Here is a 20,549-nt window from a genome sequence, read left to right on the forward strand (position 1 = left end):
AGTAGTGTTTACATAACTGAACTTTGGGGTGTTTTGGAAAGCTTAAAGCTAGTTGTGACAATGGATTTTCAGAAAGTGATTTTGGAGGTGGATTCTCAGCAAGTGGTAAATGACATTACGACGAGTGGTCAAAGTAGTAACATGGGAAGACACTTGATCACGAAATAAGAACTTTAATGCATCAAGCTAGAGAGATTAAGATTCGTCACATCTACATGGGAAGCCAATATGTGCGCGAATGCATTAGCCAAAGGAAAAAGATTACACTCGAACTATTCGTACATCTTAGAAGAGTGTCATTCGTTCCTTAATCACATTATTGTCAGTGATTTGTTTGAGAATGCTATTCCCCATTTAATTCTTTTTGTAGTTTCCTTTCTTCTAGACTTTGACCCTCCTTTATATAAATAAATAAAAACTCATTCACAAGATTTGAATTGAAAATAAAATAAAATTAAAAAATGTATATTTTTTGAAAAACTTTCTTCATTTAGCGGTAACACAAGATACTATAGTGAAAAAAATGTTTTTACTTTTGTAGGGCTGGAATAGAATACATCTATAATAGTAGAAGTTAAAGCGGTAAGATTGTAAGAAAGAGATTTGAAAATCAATTTGGCTTTTCTTCCCTCTTTCAACTCACTCCGCTGTAGTAGCAACACCATCGCTACTTCACCTAAATCTCTTCCACTATCATCATTTCATCATTAAATTTAACTTCTTTCATTCTTTTTCTTCCCAATCAATGTACTAAAAACCCATTCTTTTACTCACTCTTGCGACGGATTTTTGATGTTAGGGTTTTCTCGTTTTCTATCAAAAGTTTCATGATAGTTCTTTTTTGTTGAATCATTGTGTGTTTCTTTTAGCAGATGGCAAAGGGATCCTCTAGTAACAACTATGAAGAAGCTAGAAAACTAAGACTTGAAGAGAACAAGAAGAGGTTTAAGGTAATCTTAATCACCAATCACTGTTTGTTTGACTATTAGGACTTTCATTTCATGTTGTTTGAAAGCTATGTTTAACTTTGTGGTCGGGTTGTGATTTATTATATTGCAGATTTGTTTTGTCTAATTTGGCTTATGCAGCCTCAACAACAATAGTAGAAACATCAAAAACCCTAATGTGTATAGTTTTAAATAACCATCGTGGCAGATCACTGGTTTTTGCTATTTCGGTAAATACAAGTGTTGCGATACTCATTGCAGTCGCCGCTGTGTGAATAACAGTAACGCCACCTTCCACTACTATTTTGCTGTGGCTGTTTTTGCTGTAAAAGACTGTTTCTTAAAACCTTGCTGATGCGGCCTAAATTGTCGCTTTAGATTATTTTTATACCCTGATTGAGTAATGTATCATAAAGATAAACCATTATTACTGAAACTTTGTGTGTAATATATATGCTTGTGTGAACTATTCAAGACTTTCATGCTGGTTTATATCATGTTTTAAAATCAACTCAGGACAAATAACACGCCTCGTTCCTCAATGTTATAGATCAGAGCATATAAACTAACTAAATAGCGATAAACGATAAAATAAACGAAGAAAAGCTCCAAGGTTATCTTCCAACTCACAACATCATTTACTCCTCCTGAGTATTTGTATAACTATGTACAAAGCAACACAAAACAAAGAAGAAAGGGGTGAGAATACACTCAAATATATTAACAGTGTAAAAGAATGCAATGGTAAATTAATCACACAATCAAAACAATACATATTCGATCACACATCAACATAACCATTCAATTCACAGAGCCTTTAGGTATGCCACGTGACTCACGACTCAACTCTATGCATGTGATACCAATTTGGACATCAGAGGTTTGTTATTAATCTCGTCCACTCAACAACAGTTCCTCATCGAATTGAATCCCCACTTCTAAACCCTGAGTCCCCACTTCTGAACCTCGAACAATCATAGGTTCCCACTTTTGAACTCATAAGTTTCGTCTTTCAACACACCGACACAATATGATGGATGTTATTAAGCTTGCTTTGTGGACTAAGTGAATATTAAGCTTGCTTTATGGAAGGGAAGTTAACTTGCTTTTGCAGGGAGAGTGGCTATTGCAAAGAGTGTTTTTGAAGCTATCTGAACATTTCCTATGATGACATATACCATCCCTAAGTCGTGTATTGATGAAATTCACAAGATCCAATGGAGGTTCATATGGGGGGGGGGGATAATAGCAGGAGCAAAAAAGATAATGCCATCAAATGGGATGTTGATACTAGTTCAAAGAGTGATGATGGACTAAGGTTGTGCAAGTTGGACATTATAAACAAGGCATGTATCTCCAAACTTGTGTGGAAGCTCCAAAATAATAATGGGGAGTTTTGGTGTGATGGTGTTTGGGGTAAATGCGACATGAATGATAACAGAAGAGATATTTCGATGAAGTCCAGAGACTTAATCCACTGGAAAAGTATTGCGATAGTTTGGTCGTAAGTTGATAAATACAGTATGTGAAGTATTGAAGACGACAAGGACGTGAATGTGTGGAATGGTGTTTGGATTGCACCAAACGCTCGCATTTCTGAACTTCAATTTTTTATCCCCATGCACATACAAAATGCTAACGTGGATGATATTGCTAACGAAGATGCTGGTTGGAATTGGGATGATCTGAATAATTGGCCTCCAATGGATATACTCCAACGAATTATTGCTATTATGCTTCCTTCTTTCGACGCATGTCCAGACGTGAGGGTTGGATTTTGGCATAATGGGATATAATTCAGTGTTGGAACTATGTACAAACTTCTTGATGATTGTGGAGGAAGAACAAGTAACATGCCTTAAGAAATTTGGAAAATTTAAGCAACGAAATGAGTTCGATTCTCATTTTGGATTCTTCAACATGATAGACTACTCATTAATAGTAGAAAGCACCACATGGGTTTTGAAAGTGCAATGTGTTCCTTTTGTAATAACATTGAATAAGACACACTTCATGTTCTTTGGGATTCCCACATGTAGTTGCGCTTTGGATGGCAACTATGAACACTACCAATCGTTTTAGCTTTTTTGCAGGTAACTTGAAGAATTGGATTTATTATAACATGAATGCTAACTTGGGGTGGATCACCGAGGAAGATTGGATGACTTTTTGGGCTACTATTTGAACGTGGCATAATGAGGAGACTCATGATGGGAGTTTTAATCGACCCCCGTGCATGTTAAGTTATATCAATAAATTGATTCAAGATTATGAGCATGTAAAAACTGCTGCAAATATCAACTTGGAGCCCCCATAAAAATTTAAGTTACATAAAGTGAGAAGTTTCTCCGGTGGGTTGGATCAAACTAAACACAGATGAAGCGATAGTAAACACGACAATACAAGTTGTGGTGTGATCATTAAAGGGAGAGAAATAGAGTGACTTAGAGGTTTCTCTAAATATGTTGGCATGAGTAGTGTTTACATAACTGAACTTTGAGGTGATTTGGAAGGCTTAAAGCTAGCTGTGACAATGGATTTTCAGAAAGTGATTTTGGAGGTGGATTCTCAGCAAGTGGTAAATGACATTACGACGAGTGGTCAAAGTAGTAACATGGGAAGACACTTGATCACGAAATAAGAACTTTAATGCATCAAGCTAGAGAGATTAAGATTCGTCACATCTACATGGGAAGCCAATATGTGCGCGAATGCATTAGCCAAAGGAAAAAGATTACACTCGAACTATTCGTACATCTTAGAAGAGTGTCATTCGTTCCTTAATCACATTATTGTCAATGATTTGTTTGAGAATGCTATTCCCCATTTAATTCTTTTTGTAGTTTCCTTTCTTCTAGACTTTGACCCTCCTTTATATAAATAAATAAAAACTCATTCACAAGATTTGAATTGAAAATAAAATAAAATTAAAAAATGTATATTTTTTGAAAAACTTTCTTCATTTAGCGGTAACACAAGATACTATAGTGAAAAAAATGTTTTTACTTTTGTAGGGCTGGAATAGAATACATCTATAATAGTAGAAGTTAAAGCGGTAAGATTGTAAGAAAGAGATTTGAAAATCAATTTGGCTTTTCTTCCCTCTTTCAACTCACTCCGCTGTAGTAGCAACACCATCGCTACTTCACCTAAATCTCTTCCACTATCATCATTTCATCATTAAATTTAACTTCTTTCATTCTTTTTCTTCCCAATCAATGTACTAAAAACCCATTCTTTTACTCACTCTTGCGACGGATTTTTGATGTTAGGGTTTTCTCGTTTTCTATCAAAAGTTTCATGATAGTTCTTTTTTGTTGAATCATTGTGTGTTTCTTTTAGCAGATGGCAAAGGGATCCTCTAGTAACAACTATGAAGAAGCTAGAAAACTAAGACTTGAAGAGAACAAGAAGAGGTTTAAGGTAATCTTAATCACCAATCACTGTTTGTTTGACTATTAGGACTTTCATTTCATGTTGTTTGAAAGCTATGTTTAACTTTGTGGTCGGGTTGTGATTTATTATATTGCAGATTTGTTTTGTCTAATTTGGCTTATGCAGCCTCAACAACAATAGTAGAAACATCAAAAACCCTAATGTGTATAGTTTTAAATAACCATCGTGGCAGATCACTGGTTTTTGCTATTTCGGTAAATACAAGTGTTGCGATACTCATTGCAGTCGCCGCTGTGTGAATAACAGTAACGCCACCTTCCACTACTATTTTGCTGTGGCTGTTTTTGCTGTAAAAGACTGTTTCTTAAAACCTTGCTGATGCGGCCTAAATTGTCGCTTTAGATTATTTTTATACCCTGATTGAGTAATGTATCATAAAGATAAACCATTATTACTGAAACTTTGTGTGTAATATATATGCTTGTGTGAACTATTCAAGACTTTCATGCTGGTTTATATCATGTTTTAAAATCAACTCAGGACAAATAACACGCCTCGTTCCTCAATGTTATAGATCAGAGCATATAAACTAACTAAATAGCGATAAACAATAAAATAAACGAAGAAAAGCTCCAAGGTTATCTTCCAACTCACAACATCATTTACTCCTCCTGAGTATTTGTATAACTATGTACAAAGCAACACAAAACAAAGAAGAAAGGGGTGAGAATACACTCAAATATATTAACAGTGTAAAAGAATGCAATGGTAAATTAATCACACAATCAAAACAATACATATTCGATCACACATCAACATAACCATTCAATTCACAGAGCCTTTAGGTATGCCACGTGACTCACGACTCAACTCTATGCATGTGATACCAATTTGGACATCAGAGGTTTGTTATTAATCTCGTCCACTCAACAACAGTTCCTCATCGAATTGAATCCCCACTTCTAAACCCTGAGTCCCCACTTCTGAACCTCGAACAATCATAGGTTCCCACTTTTGAACTCATAAGTTTCGTCTTTCAACACACCGACACAATATGATGGATGTTATTAAGCTTGCTTTGTGGACTAAGTGAATATTAAGCTTGCTTTATGGAAGGGAAGTTAACTTGCTTTTGCAGGGAGAGTGGCTATTGCAAAGAGTGTTTTTGAAGCTATCTGAACATTTCCTATGATGACATATACCATCCCTAAGTCGTGTATTGATGAAATTCACAAGATCCAATGGAGGTTCATATGGGGGGGGGGGGGGATAATAGCAGGAGCAAAAAAGATAATGCCATCAAATGGGATGTTGATACTAGTTCAAAGAGTGATGATGGACTAAGGTTGTGCAAGTTGGACATTATAAACAAGGCATGTATCTCCAAACTTGTGTGGAAGCTCCAAAATAATAATGGGGAGTTTTGGTGTGATGGTGTTTGGGGTAAATGCGACATGAATGATAACAGAAGAGATATTTCGATGAAGTCCAGAGACTTAATCCACTGGAAAAGTATTGCGATAGTTTGGTCGTAAGTTGATAAATACAGTATGTGAAGTATTGAAGGCGACAAGGACGTGAATGTGTGGAATGGTGTTTGGATTGCACCAAACGCTCGCATTTCTGAACTTCAATTTTTTATCCCCATGCACATACAAAATGCTAACGTGGATGATATTGCTAACGAAGATGCTGGTTGGAATTGGGATGATCTGAATAATTGGCCTCCAATGGATATACTCCAACGAATTGTTGCTATTATGCTTGCTTCTTTCGACGCATGTCCAGACGTGAGGGTTGGATTTTGGCATAATGGGATATAATTCAGTGTTGGAACTATGTACAAACTTCTTGATGATTGTGGAGGAAGAACAAGTAACATGCCTTAAGAAATTTGGAAAATTTAAGCAACGAAATGAGTTCGATTCTCATTTTGGATTCTTCAACATGATATACTACTCATTAATAGTAGAAAGCACCACATGGGTTTTGAAAGTGCAATGTGTTCCTTTTGTAATAACATTGAATAAGACACACTCCATGTTCTTTGGGATTCCCACATGTAGTTGCGCTTTGGATGGCAACTATGAACACTACCAATCGTTTTAGCTTTTTTGCAGGTAACTTGAAGAATTGGATTTATTATAACATGAATGCTAACTTGGGGTGGATCACCGAGGAAGATTGGATGACTTTTTGGGCTACTATTTGAACGTGGCATAATGAGGAGACTCATGATGGGAGTTTTAATCGACCCCCGTGCATGTTAAGTTATATCAATAAATTGATTCAAGATTATGAGCATGTAAAAACTGCTGCAAATATCAACTTGGAGCCCCCATAAAAATTTAAGTTACATAAAGTGAGAAGTTTCTCCGGTGGGTTGGATCAAACTAAACACAGATGAAGCGATAGTAAACACGACAATACAAGTTGTGGTGTGATCATTAAAGGGAGAGAAATAGAGTGACTTAGAGGTTTCTCTAAATATGTTGGCATGAGTAGTGTTTACATAACTGAACTTTGAGGTGATTTGGAAGGCTTAAAGCTAGCTGTGACAATGGATTTTCAGAAAGTGATTTTGGAGGTGGATTCTCAGCAAGTGGTAAATGACATTACGACGAGTGGTCAAAGTAGTAACATGGGAAGACACTTGATCACGAAAATAAGAACTTTAATGCATCAAGATAGAGAGATTGAGATTTGTCACATCTACCGGGGAAACCAATATGTGTGCGAATGCATTAGCCAAAGAAAAAAGATTACACTCGAACTCTTCGTACATCTTAGAAGAGTGCCATTCGTTTCTTAATCACATTATTGTCAGTGATTTGTTTGAGAATGCTATTCCCCATTTAATTCTTTTTATAGTTTCTTTTCGTCTAGACTTTGACCCTCCTTTATATAAATTATAAAATAAAACTCTTTCACAAGATTTGAATTGAAAATAAAATAAAATTAAAAAATGTATATTTTTTGAAAAACTTTCTTCATTTAGCGGTAACACAAGATACTATAGTGAAAAAAAAAAGTTTTTACTTTTGTAGGGCTGGAATAGAATACATCTATAATAGTAGAAGTTAGAGCGGTAAGATTGTAAGAAAGAGATTTGAAAATCAATTTGGCTTTTCTTCCCTCTTTCAACTCACTCCACTGTAGTAGCAACACCATCGCTACTTCACCTAAATCTCTTCCACTATCATCATTTCATCATTAAATTCAACTCGTTTTATTCTTTTTCTTCCCAATCAATGTACTAAAAACCCATTCTTTTACTCACTCTTGCGACGGATTTTTGATGTTAGGGTTTTCTCGTTTTCTTTTAAAAGTTTCATGATAGTTTTTGTTTTGAATCATTGCGTGTTTCTTTTAGCAGATGGCAAAGGGATCCTCTAGTAACAACTATGAAGAAGCTAGAAAGTTAAGACTTGAAGAGAACAAGAAGAGGTTTGAGGTAATCTTAATCACCAATCACTGTTTGTTTGACTATTAGGACTTTCATTTCATGTTGTTTGAAAGCTAGGTTTAACATTGTGGTCGGGTTGTGATTTTTTATATTGCAGAGTTTTTTTGTCTAATTTGGCTTATGCAGCCTCAACAACAGTAGTAAAAACATCAAAAACCCTAATGTGCATAGTTTTAAATAACCGTCGTGGCAGATCACTGGTTTTTGCGATTTCGGTCTGTACAAGTGTTGCGATACTCATTGCAGTCGCCGCTGTGTGAATAACAGTAACGCCACCTTCCACGACTATTTTGCTGTGGCCGTTTTTGCTGTAAAAGACTGTTTCTTAAAACCTTGCTGATGTGGCCTAAATTGTCGCTTTAGATTATTTTTATACCCTGATTGAGTAATGTATCATAAAGATAAACCATTATTACTTAAGCTTTGAGAGTAATATATATGCTTGTGTGAACTATTCAAGACTTTCATGCTGGTTTAGATCATGTTTTAAATTGTGTCTAGAAGCCATTGTTGTGTATTTGATTCACAACACTCACGTATGAGCCCAGAGTTACTGCTAACAGCTTGATACTACGGAGTTTATTGTCAAATGCGGCTGATGCAGCCTCAATTGTGTCACAAAAGCATCAAAAACTTGATATGGCAGCCACAATTCCTGGTTTGATCTTCTTATAAATGTTAATAATAGTGGTGACAGTGAGGTTTGAACCTAGGCGGTCATAATTCCTGGTTTGATCCACTTATAAATGTTAGTAATAGTTGTGACAGTGAGGTTTGAACCTATATATATATGCAAACTACTTGTGTCCCTCACCGGTGTCACCGCTACTAACAGAGTCTTAGCGGCTTAGATTTTGTTCTAGTTTGGTGATTTCTTACTTTACATAACTTCCTTGGCTTAGATTTTGTTTTAATTTGGTGATTTCTTACTTGACATAGCTTCCCTTTTTATTCTCAAGGATTTAGGAATTTCAACAATATCGAAAACATTAATCGAAATTGCAAGTCCAGCAAAGAAGTCCGCGGTAAGCTTTCAATTTTGATTTGGTTTTAATCAATAAGGAACCAGCGTTCAGTTTTGACCTTTTTTTTTCTTCTGTTTCTCTGCAGAATCGTCTTTACAGACCAAAATCAAAGACTATTGTTGTTGTGGAACCAAGGCGTTCTTCTCGTGCAAGAAACCCAGTTCCTTCTTATCGTGAGGAGGTAAGCTCTGTTGTCTTGCAAGGTTCAAATTACCATAACGCAATGAATCAAACAAAAAGTGTGACTCAAGAAAGAGGGTTGAATCACCTCTGGATAATGGAATATTTAAAGCTAATATGAGTGGATGTAGTAGAAATTTTTTACTAGCAATTTGTTGAGTTTTTTTTTTTGTACCCTAAGACAAAAAAAGTATGATAATTTAGCTATCATGTTTCGTGATAGTCTAGCACAAATGTCTATTTGACAGTGTATATTTCATTTTTCTACAGTTTGGCACAGACCTTCCTAATCTCCGGAAGAGGTCGAGGTCAATTCCGTCATCATGGGGAAGGTGGTTAATTAATTACTCATTGACTTCCTTATATTGCTAATTTAAATATTAATAACAAGGTTATGGGACTCTCAGTTACATTGCAAGGCCACTAGACGAAATCAAAGAAGCTACAAGTCAAGAAAGAAATCATGCTTTGGAGGCTGCAGAGGCACTCCAAATCAATTTGAACTCTTCGAAACCATCTTTTATCAAGTCTATGGTCCGGTCCCATGTTTATAGCTGTTTTTGGTTGGTATGTGTCCGTTCAGAATATTTTTTAATATGGTCTCACATTCTTTAATGTTTAGATTATTTGTAAATACAATTAACATACGACGTACTTCCCAATGTATCATCTTTACTTTGTCAGGGTCTTCCTAGTAGATTTAGTGAGGAACATCTTCCAAAAACAGTGTATAACATGGTTTTAGAGGATGAAGAAGGATCAGAATACAAGGCTGTTTACATTGGCACTAGAGCTGGGCTTAGTGGTGGCTGGAGAGCATTTGCACTGGAACATAAGTTGGATGATGGTGATGCACTAGTTTTTGAATTGGTTGAACCAGCAAGATTTAAGGTAAGTTATGTTTACAATTCTCATCCAAATCTCTTTTAACTTCAAAGGTGTAAGTAATCCTTACCTCTTGAGCTAGCTTTTTTGATTGAGTTAGGCCCTATTGTAGATCTCACAATGACGAGTGAATAGTGATATAGCCAAAATAATGTTTTTTTTAGGGAAACCCTCATACCAACAGCTAAGTTATGGCGATAGCTTTTGGACTAAGTTAGACCTTACCCAAATTCTAAGATGGTATATGATAAACTTGCTATCTTCATGCTCCCGATGTATTTACATAGGTTAGATAAATTTTCTTTCTATATTTACATAGTCTAATACCTCCCAATACCTAGTCCTGATTTCGAAAGGCTTGTGTTGCACTCAAGGACTTGTGATATGGCCAAATTAGTTGTGTTAATAAATGTGACTGGTTCTCTTTGATGAGCTAGCTTTTGGAATTAACTCTTAAGGTTGAGTTATACCCAAGCCATTTTCTAAAAAATATATACAACTTATTTTGAGGCTTTAAAAACTGCAGCTCCACTTTCTTCTTTTGCTTGCAATCTGCAATTTAATGTTCTCTATAAAGAAATGATACATATTCTTTATATGCACGAGAAGAATAATCTATATATAACTGTGATCATATCAAATTTAATTACAATCTAAATCAATATTTCAACAAATCTATGTCATATATAGATATATATCTAGATTTAGCTTTGGCCTATAATTTTTCTTTGTTCTACTCCTGCCTCTTTTGTATCTGTTCAAGTTAGTTTTAGTTCCTGTAATATTTGAACAATATAAGGACTAGTTCGAACATGAAAAACAGTTCAAGGATTAAAACAAAACAATGAGTGAAGTGAATAGTTTTTATTCTGCAGGGACTAAACTAAAAAAAAAAAACAAGAAAAAGAGAACTAATATATTTGTAAAGACAAAAAAAGATATTTAAGCCTTCATTAAAGGTTGGAGTTGGACTGTTAGTCTATATCACATACATTGGTGTGAGTGAACAAGTCTTAAAGGCTCCATATTTTTTAATTGATTTCTTTAGGGATAAGCTTCTTCAAGAAATAGAGACAAAACACTCACACGAACCAGACACTGATATGTCAACCCTGATAATTATTTGAAAAAACGAATAAATTGAACGAAATCATCACATTTGTCGATGTGAGACACTATCACGTGTCGAATACCAGACACCTTTGTTCAGAGGTGACAGTGCTACAAAGTAGAGAACATTCCCCCGAATTAAGGTTTTTAGTTTTAGAAAACTATTGAGCCTAAAAATAAGTAATGATTATGACAAATTGACAATAATATTACTGCAGGTTTATATTGTTAGAGCATTTCCAGATGCATATGAAGAAGAAAAGATAGAAGAAGAAAACAACACTTTGATAGAAGAAGAAAATATGCACACATCGAAAGCAACAAAAGAATCTAAGGCTGCCAATAATCGCAAATCAGAACCAAAGAGTAAAAAGCAAAAACGTGCCATTGTATGTGAAACTAAGGAATCAAAGAGTTCTGAAGAAAGTCTGTTCGAAAGTAGCATTGAAAAAGATGTTAAACCACAGAGGGCAAATACGAGTAGAAAAACTAAATCATCTCAGAAAAAATTGCCAAAGAAGTCTGAACTACCTACCACTCCTGATTCTGAAGCAAAAATTGAAACGCCAAAACCAAATGCAACTACCGGAAGAAACACTAGATCTTCTCAGAAAATAGTGCAAAAGATATCCGAAGCATCTACTACTCTTGAACCGAAAGAGGAAGCACAAGTTGAAACTACGAAGAAAGAACTTGTTCAGCATGATGATATTAAGTTAAAGAAAGTTAAGCCAGTTGGAAAACCTCGAAAAAACTCAGCTCCTAAAAACCCAGTCTCTAAATGACTGGTTAAAAGGTCGTTATGAAATGCAGATATGGATTTTAGGTTATATTAAATGTTTTATGAAGACAATAGTGTTGCACTTTTAGACATGTTAGATGTGTAAGCACCTCTTGTTACCTTATTAAGGAGAATGCTGCTCTTTGATATGTATTAGCAAGTGTCTGAATGTTAGCTTTAGAGATAATTTAGGAACAAGGAACTTTTATTCAATGGTAGCTTCTGTTTTGAATTTTCCTTTGATGATTTATGCTTATTATATTCAAGAGTAAACAAGAGTAAATAACATCATGATTTCAAAAGCCAGTGCAAGTGATGATGAGATTTTGGGACGAGCTCCAAACAACTTGAACTGTCCAGCTTAGTCAGGTGGTTGAAGTTATTCTTTGCAACAATGTCTCAATAATCTTTTCAATCTTGAAGGAGCCACAGGCTATTATTATTTCCCATTATGAGTATTGTTTTTATGAGATTCGTCTTTGGTCTTTTTCCAATAAGCTCCTTAGTCTTTACCCCCCTTCTTTAGCTCAATGTTACCTTGAGCCTGAGAAGAGGTACCCTGAATGGTTTAAGAAACTTCCTTCAAGATTGTGACCTTCTCCGCGACGACTTTGTCTCATGTTTGACATGAGGATAATCATCTTCTAGTCGGAGGACGACCCAACTTCTCAGCATGCCCATTTTAATGTGTCCTCAGGGGAGTAGAAAAACATGGGTCCTAAGATTTCACTATCCATCCAACGATAGTCTTCAACATTTGCAGTGAGTTCTGGATTATTAACAATATTTTTATCCATTTCCTCATCACTGTTCAAAGATAATTGTTACTTCCTCAACATTAAATGGACATTTGAAGTTACACCTAGACGCCTAGCAAACATATGCACTTTAGGATCATCCATGACATTCCCACTAAACAAGAAGCCCCCATTCAACAGACGAGTTCACCTCGGTTCAGACTTATGGACCAACCTCATCTACTCTTATGTCATCAATCCTCCATTCATGGTTAACAATAAGGATTTAGGGGCAATTGTTCAGGACAGGTCCACGACCCACAAGGCCGACCCAATCTACATAGGTCCATCTTCTTTGAAAATTTGTCGCACTATGGCACAGATGGACCCGCGTCATGGATCACCACACAGGAGGATGCCTCCTCTTCACTCTAAGTTATTGGATCATCATCCAACAGTCACCCACGCTTCACGTCAGACAATCCCAAAATAGTTACCTTCACCTATCCTATATAAATGTGACTCTGAGTCACACTTAAATATGATTCATTAGACAGTTGCAAAAGTTCCACCTCAATCTCTTATTACGAGAATCATTCTAGTATGGTCTCCATTATCCATCAATCATCTTTTATCGTGCTTTAAAAAAAAGTCATTTTTTGTCTTGGTACAAAACATTGAGAAAAATAAATTCGTTACAAGTGGGATTTTTTTTTTGGTTGATGCAATTGTGAACTTTGATGCATTTGGTCAATGCCCATGTCTCCTAGGATTCAATTTCCCATGTCTCCTAGGATTCAATTTCTTAAAGTCAATGAATAGTTGAGTGATAAGTATCATATGAATGATAAAACGTGAGTTTTAAAACATAAATAACCTCTTTATTTTTATTTTTTCATTCCATTTTTTATTCATTTTAGAAGTGTCAAATCATCTGTAAATCATTCACCTAATATACCTTTTAAAATTAAAGAAGGCTGAATCATTTTAAGTTTGAAATTCAAAGAGTTGAATAACTTCATCCACAATGAAACTATATACTATTTAAAAAAATGAAGGAATGGATAAACTATTAGTAATTAATGTGATACTAAAATCATCAATCATGTTAGACTTTTGAATAGAACAGTTCATCTGTTATTTTTTTTTAATAATTCTAATGGACTAATTAAATGAAGGACTTGGCATCTGATTCCAGAAAGTCAAATGTACTTCTTTTTTAATTTCTTTCAGTAATCTCTTCCTCTGTCAATTTTTGATTTGCTATATCATATTTTTCAATATAATTACGCATGTATCTTGATTAATTAACACTTTGGTCAAAAGTCATTATCTAAGAACTTTTCAACGCTAATCTTTTTTACTATTAAGTATTTTGTGTCATCTTTACTTTTCTCATTACATATATATACATGCAAATTACTATAATCTTTTTACATTTTGGCTTTTGTTAGAGTTTGTGTTGATTTCTGCTTTTATGGGAAGATGAACTTTTCAAAGAGTTGTGAATGTGAAATTGTTCTATGCTTTCTGTTTTGCTGCTGTTTTTTATTGGCTGCTACTCAAAGAACTGACCCTATTGAAGGTTTGTTTTTTTTCTTCATTTTAATTTCTTTGATATAACATATTAACATAGTTTCATTTTGACTAACATGCAGTTGATACATTGAGAATCATAAAGGAGAATTTGATTGATATTAATGGAAATTTGAGCAACTGGAATGATGGAGATCCATGTACATCCAAGTGGGCAGGAGTTATGTGCTCCAATACAACATTAGATGATGATTTTCTACATGTTCAAAGATTGTATGGCTTTACACTTAATTTTTTCTATATTGAACTTTTGAGTGTTTTCTTAGTAATTGTTCCGCTAGGGAAACAAAAATGTGTGGTGAAACGGTGAGATGAGATACTGGATCGGTGGAGCAGCACTCCAACGCCCAAGTCAGTGAGAGAATGAAAAGTAATGTGAGAGTGAGAATGATTTTTTAATATCTGAAATGACGCACTTTATTAATATATATCAAGAGCAGTTGTAACCGTTCGCGAGTGATATGGCGTGTTGTGCGGTTAGCCGTCTGATTGAATCGGACGGTGATTGATGCGTTGGAGGGCGGAATCCTCTGCTAATGGCCAAAGTGAAAGTCTACCTGTTCCATGCGCCTATCTACTTGAAGTTCATTCGTAGGCCTTTCTCCACGGGTCTTGCAGACGGTCCAAAACAATAATTAGTCCTAGTTTCCTAATTAGTTTAAGCTCTAGTTTTTTCTGCTTTTGCTTCATTTCTAAGACTACGATGCTCGTTTCTCGCTATAATCGGGTTTAAGTATCCCTTGTACGCTTAAGATGATTCATTTCTTAATTGCATTTTGACACAAACTTTTATTTTTGTGTATAGGCATCTAATGAATATGAGTTTGGCTGGAACTTTGGTACCTGAGATTGGCAAGTTATCTCATCTGAAAATATTGTAAGCTATAAATAAACAGTTTCAATTTTGATCAAGAATATTAGCAGTATGTAACAGATTTCTGTTACTTTCTTACTCTAATATGTGCTTTTACATGTAATCTTCAAAGGGACTTTATGTGGAACAACATAACCGGGAACATTCCGAAGGAAATCGGCAATATCAAAACTTTAAGACTCTTGTAAGTTCAGAACATTCTTCGCGGTCTAATTCCGTTATCGAAGACTCAAAAATTGAAAATCAATAACATTGTTTTTTTGTAGGCTTTTGAATGGAAATCAATTAACAGGTCATTTACCAGAAGAGCTTGGTTATCTTCCAGTCCTGAACAGAATCCAAGTTGATCAAAACAATCTTACAGGACCAATACCTTTATCATTCGCAAACTTGACAAATGCACAACACTTGTAATGTTCTTTACACTGACTCATACAGTTTTAACATTTTTCTAAAAAGATGATGAAAATAATGCTTTAATCTTTTCTCAAAATGGAGTAGTCACATGAACAACAATTCACTCAGTGGACCAATTCCACCACAGCTTTCTGGCTTAAGAAACCTTCTTCACCTGTAAGTGACGCGTAACCGTTTCTTAATGCTTCATTTTCATGTCTATATATTGTTGACAAGATGAATCTTTGGACCTGCAGACTTCTTGACACCAACAATTTATCAGGAAATCTCCCAGATGAGCTTGCTGAGATGCCAAGCCTAAAGATACTGTAAACTCATTTGGTTTTCATGTTGTTCATTCTTTTTTCATAAAATGTATGATTCTAATATGTATTTCTTGTTCTTGCAGTCAACTCGATAACAACAACTTTGGTGGAAATAGCATTCCAAGTTCTTATGGAAATATGCCAAAATTATTGAAATTGTAAGTGTAATCTATGTAGGATCGTGTTAAGTTTTTGGAGATCCTGTATAAGTTAGTCACGATTAACCTGTGACAAATATTTTACGAGGCCCTCTTTAGCCACAGTTTAACTGTGACGAATTTTGGGCCTTGTGTGGTAGTCTGTCTTGCACACCCTCAAAGACGGCTCTGAATCTATATGATGATGTGCTAGTACATTACCAATATAAATAGGGAAGCCATTATTTTAATGTTTTGGTTTGAAGTACTAATTTGAGATGATAAAACTTTTGGTTAATCTTCAGGAGCCTTAGGAACTGCAACTTGACAGGACCAATTCCTGATTTAAGCAAGATACCACGCCTTGGTTATATGTAAGTTCAGTTATCTCATTTCAATTCAACTTAAGTCTGATTTAAGCAGATACCAAATTTTTTTATAGCAAAATCAATTTTACAAAATCAACTTTTGGCCTATGCGACCAAATGTCTGATGATTGTAAATGTTTCTAATGACAGTTGTTTGTTTGAATTGCAGTGACCTCAGTTTTAATCATTTGAATGAATCAATTCCTACTAATAAGCTATCTGATAATATCACAACCATGTAGGAACTTCTATTGCTATTATAGTATGTTAATCTATTCGTCTTCATTTCAATTTTTCACTTATAGACATGAACTTATATACTCTTATTGTTTTACTCTTGAAATTTTTGCAGTGATTTATCAAACAATAATCTTGATGGTACTATTCCATCTTACTTTTCTGATCTTCCACATCTTCAGAAATTGTAAGTAATTTTGAAATTCTTAGTCGACATTTTCTTAATTTATAATTTTATTAATCATGCTATAAAATTCAATAATGACTTTATAGCACATATCTTGTCCCATGACAGGTCTTTTGCAAACAATGCACTAAGTGGCAATGTTCCCTCTTCCATTTGGCAGAACAAGACTTCAAATGGATCAGAAAAGCTTCTATTGTAAGATGTAGAATGATTATTGCACAAATTTTCTCTTATAAACCTGTATCTACTAAGACTATTTCACACAGACACCGAACACGACATTGACGCTGATAATAATTTGAGAAAGTAAAAGTGATTGAAAGCAACCACATGTATCAGTATCATGTTGAACACATGTAGAACATAGGAAACACATTCAATCTGAAGTGTCAGTACTACATAGATCAGTATCATGGAGCGCACATATGTCAAGTCTTTTGTTCTTTCTTCAGCATTGATGCTACTTGATTTTGTTGATTTGATTTACTCAACATGAAGTTATGATCTTTCAGGAACATGCAAAATAATCAACTCACAGGCATATCAGGAAGTACAACAAATCTTCCTCCAAATGTCACACTCATGTATGCATACAAACATACTTTCTGTTTATTGTATTCAAAGAAATGAAACTATGATTAGTATCCTAATGATATAAATCAAAACTTGTCAAACATTTTCTTTTGTCAGGCTTGAGGGGAATCCTATATGCTCAAATAACAACAACAGCACCATAGTTAAGTTCTGTGGATCTGAAACTGAAAATGATATGAATGGCAACTCCAATATTACCTGTCCAAGTCAACCATGCCCTCCTCCTTACGAATACTCTCCGGAGTGTGTCTGTGCAGTGCCGTTGCTCGTGTATTATCGATTGAAAAGTCCAGGATTTTCAGATTTTAATACATATGTGGAAGAATTCGAAAGCTTCTTGGCAAGTGGCCTTGACATACATAATAGTCAGCTATTCATTAATAGTTTTATGTGGGAAGAAGGTCGATTGCGAATGCACTTGAAGCTTTTTCCTGTGTATGTTGATAATGCAAACTCTTATACTTTCAATGACAGTGAGGTTATTAGGATAAGAGACTTGTTTAGAGAATGGAATATTCATGAGAATGATTTGTTTGGTCCTTATGAACTTCTTGAATTCATTCTCCTTGACCCTTACAAAGACGGTAAGTTGCAAAAACTTGTTTCTGTAAGGAGTTCAAGTCTCAGTACTACTGAGACTTGAACTCCATAATACGTACTCATGCGCCAGTGTTTATTTGCGGTTGTTCTCAGACAGTTAATTGTTTCTGCAGGGCTTGTCGACTCTTCAAGTTCGGGAATAAGCACAGGTGCGGTGGTTGGAATTGTGTTAGGAGCAATTGCCATTTCAGTTACATTATCTGCAACTGTTGCCATATTTATACTAAAAATACGGTTGAAAGATTACCGTACACTCTCCAAAGGGCGTAAAGGTGATTAAATTAACATAACTTATTGGTATGAATTGCTTTACTCAAATGTACCTTAAAGCAGACTTGTAATTTTTCACAGGCTCTAAGATCTCGATAAAAATTGATGGTGTAAGATCATTCAATTTCGAAGAAATGGCTTTGGCTACAAGCAATTTTAGTGAATCTGCTCAAATTGGACAAGGAGGGTATGGGAAGGTTTATAAAGGTAATCTTCATGATGGAACTGTTGTTGCCATAAAACGCGCGCAAGAAGGTTCGCTGCAAGGTGAGAGGGAGTTTCTTACAGAGATAGAATTGCTATCGAGGTTACATCATCGTAACCTTGTGTCTCTGATTGGATATTGCGACGAAGATGGCGAACAGGTATTTTTTTCTAATTCACAATTAAATGTATGCTTCTATGACTAGTTTGTTTTTACATCTGGCTTGTTTCTTTATGGTTGTAGATGCTGGTTTATGAATATATGCCAAATGGAACACTAAGGGATCACCTTGCTGGTACATTTTGTGCTCTTATTCCTTGCATTTTACATTCTTTATATCATAAATTTCTATGCTATCTAGACTGGGATAATTTCACATGATCAGAGTATATGCACCCTCTTGCGATCACACATGTGAGCAGGGTCATCATCCTCATTGTATTTCACAAATGCACTCTCTCATTTAACTTTTTTAATTCATTTTCTATGACAGCTTATTCTAAAGAACCTCTTAGTTTTGCAATGAGATTGAAGATAGCTCTAGGGTCAGCTAAAGGTCTTGTGTACCTACACACAGAAGCTGATCCTCCAATATTCCACAGAGATGTCAAAGCTAGCAACATATTATTAGACTCAAAGTACATAGCAAAAGTTGCTGATTTTGGACTTTCAAGACTAGCACCAGTTCCAGATATTGAAGGCAATTTGCCTGCTCATGTATCTACCGTTGTAAAAGGGACCCCGGTAACGTTTCCCCTAACGACAGTGTATATGAATTAAATTATTTGAACGTATCTTTATACACTGGTTACGTTGATTTCACCGTACTAATATTTGATAACTGTTTTAACTTTTAAAAATGCAGGGTTACCTCGATCCAGAGTATTTCTTAACGCGCAAGTTAACTGACAAAAGTGATGTTTATAGTCTCGGTGTTGTATTTCTTGAAATCGTGACTGGAAAACCACCAATTTTTCACGGCGAAAATATTATTAGACAGGTTTGAGATTCTGATAGTGTTCCTTAACTATTACTTGTGGCTTAAGATATATCTAGAATATAAGGCTGGATGAATTTTTCGCAGGTTAAACTGGCGTTCGAATCGGGTGGAATATTTTCGATTGTTGATAACAGAATGGGATTCTACACTAGTGAGTGTGTGGAAAAGTTATTAATTTTGGGTTTAAATTGTTGCAAAGATGCGCCGGAAGAAAGGCCGAAAATGGAAGAAGTGGCAAGAGAACTCGAAATCATATTGTCGATGATGCCGGATTATCATGCCAAAAAAGGTGGTGAATATGATACAAGTGATTCTGGAAGTACCTTCAGTTCACAACCTTCATCATCTGTTATGAAGAATCCTTTTGTTTCAGAAGATAGTTTGGGGAGTGAGCTTGTTAGTGGAGATATACCTACCATTAGACCAAGGTAGATGGTGAAAAAGATTAATGTGTTTGTGGATATTGTTTTATGGTATAAGAATAACATTGGCTTGTAAATTTGATAGTGAAGATAATTTTTGTTTTGAGTTATAGTCAATTCTTTTGATACTAGCCTTGTTGTAAGATAACATTGACAGAAATGACTTGTAGTTTATTGATTTTGTAATTCCACAATTCTTCAATGTACTCTCTCAATTCTTTTTAACAGTTCATTTTTAAAAATTTTTTGTTCTTATTTGTTTATTACTTCTAAAATTGAATGTAACACTAATTATTGTTTTACATATAATATTTTTAAATATTCATTGCAGAAAAAAACTTGTAGAATAAAATGATAAAGTTTTAATGATATTTATAGATCAAAGTCATATATTAAACTAGGTAAAGATATCATTATGCTAAACTAGTTCTGACCCATCATTTTATATAAGTGACTAATAATAAATTGATTAGGTTAGGATTTCAAAACAGTGTTAAAATATAAGTTCCAATATTCGAACGCATCAAATATACAATAAAGTCTTTCTGAAACATATTAAATCTAAATTAAAAATTGATTTGAATATTATAATTAAGATTAAAATTTTACGGATATTGAAATCCGGATGCCTCAATATATCCCACAAAAACTCAAACTCAGAATTCCAAAACGTTAAAGGGTTTATTTGAATTTCAATTTTCAGATTAAATTTACGGAGATTGAAATCCAGACACTTTCATTTAAGTATTCATACTCACACATTTCCCTCTTCATTATCTTTCCTTTCATCAAATTTGAGCACAAGAGAAA

At 34.8% G+C, this 20,549-nt stretch overlaps 2 protein-coding genes across 10 annotated transcripts; both read left to right on the forward strand.

Moving 5' to 3' along the window:
* Positions 1-724: 724 nt before the first annotated feature.
* Positions 725-12,033, forward strand: LOC127118424 (putative B3 domain-containing protein At5g58280). Of its 9 annotated transcripts, none has more exons than XM_051048624.1 (8): positions 725-747; positions 7,720-7,797; positions 8,769-8,834; positions 8,920-9,015; positions 9,285-9,346; positions 9,422-9,581; positions 9,699-9,905; positions 11,228-12,033. In XM_051048624.1, exons 2-8 carry the CDS (start codon positions 7,720-7,722, stop codon positions 11,792-11,794), a joined length of 1,236 nt encoding a protein of 411 aa, XP_050904581.1. In that variant the 5' UTR covers positions 725-747; the 3' UTR covers positions 11,795-12,033. The 9 variants fall into 9 exon arrangements, with proteins under 9 accessions (XP_050904581.1, XP_050904582.1, XP_050904584.1 ...); XM_051048625.1 differs by having other exon boundaries at positions 732-747; positions 7,717-7,797; XM_051048627.1 differs by lacking the exon at positions 725-747 and adding an exon at positions 776-794.
* A 1,884-nt stretch (positions 12,034-13,917) lies between these two features.
* Positions 13,918-19,949, forward strand: LOC127118423 (probable LRR receptor-like serine/threonine-protein kinase At1g06840). Its single transcript, XM_051048619.1, has 20 exons — positions 13,918-14,112; positions 14,186-14,336; positions 14,929-15,000; positions 15,110-15,181; positions 15,264-15,407; positions 15,499-15,570; positions 15,651-15,722; positions 15,803-15,877; positions 16,162-16,230; positions 16,394-16,462; positions 16,577-16,648; positions 16,757-16,843; positions 17,161-17,232; positions 17,339-17,826; positions 17,956-18,114; positions 18,194-18,477; positions 18,561-18,612; positions 18,811-19,061; positions 19,183-19,317; positions 19,402-19,949. Exons 1-20 carry the CDS (start codon positions 14,013-14,015, stop codon positions 19,747-19,749), a joined length of 2,844 nt encoding a protein of 947 aa, XP_050904576.1. The 5' UTR covers positions 13,918-14,012; the 3' UTR covers positions 19,750-19,949.
* The last annotated feature ends 600 nt before the right edge of the window (positions 19,950-20,549 follow it).

This window comes from Lathyrus oleraceus, chromosome 2 (genome assembly GCF_024323335.1).
Source record: "Lathyrus oleraceus cultivar Zhongwan6 chromosome 2, CAAS_Psat_ZW6_1.0, whole genome shotgun sequence".
NCBI classification, from domain to species: domain Eukaryota; kingdom Viridiplantae; phylum Streptophyta; class Magnoliopsida; order Fabales; family Fabaceae; genus Lathyrus; species Lathyrus oleraceus.

Excerpts from the sequence above, each read along its gene's own strand:
- LOC127118423 (XM_051048619.1), top strand. The coding sequence starts at position 14,013 with ATGAACTTTTCAAAGAGTTGTGAATGTGAAATTGTTCTATGCTTTCTG. Across the intron at positions 15,878-16,161 it reads ATGCCAAAATTATTGAAATT|GAGCCTTAGGAACTGCAACT; the intron begins GTAAGTGTAATC and ends GTTAATCTTCAG. Across the intron at positions 18,478-18,560 it reads GCGACGAAGATGGCGAACAG|ATGCTGGTTTATGAATATAT; the intron begins GTATTTTTTTCT and ends TTATGGTTGTAG.
- LOC127118424 (XM_051048624.1), top strand. The coding sequence starts at position 7,720 with ATGGCAAAGGGATCCTCTAGTAACAACTATGAAGAAGCTAGAAAGTTA. Across the intron at positions 7,798-8,768 it reads AGAACAAGAAGAGGTTTGAG|GATTTAGGAATTTCAACAAT; the intron begins GTAATCTTAATC and ends TTTATTCTCAAG. Across the intron at positions 9,906-11,227 it reads TTGAACCAGCAAGATTTAAG|GTTTATATTGTTAGAGCATT; the intron begins GTAAGTTATGTT and ends ATATTACTGCAG.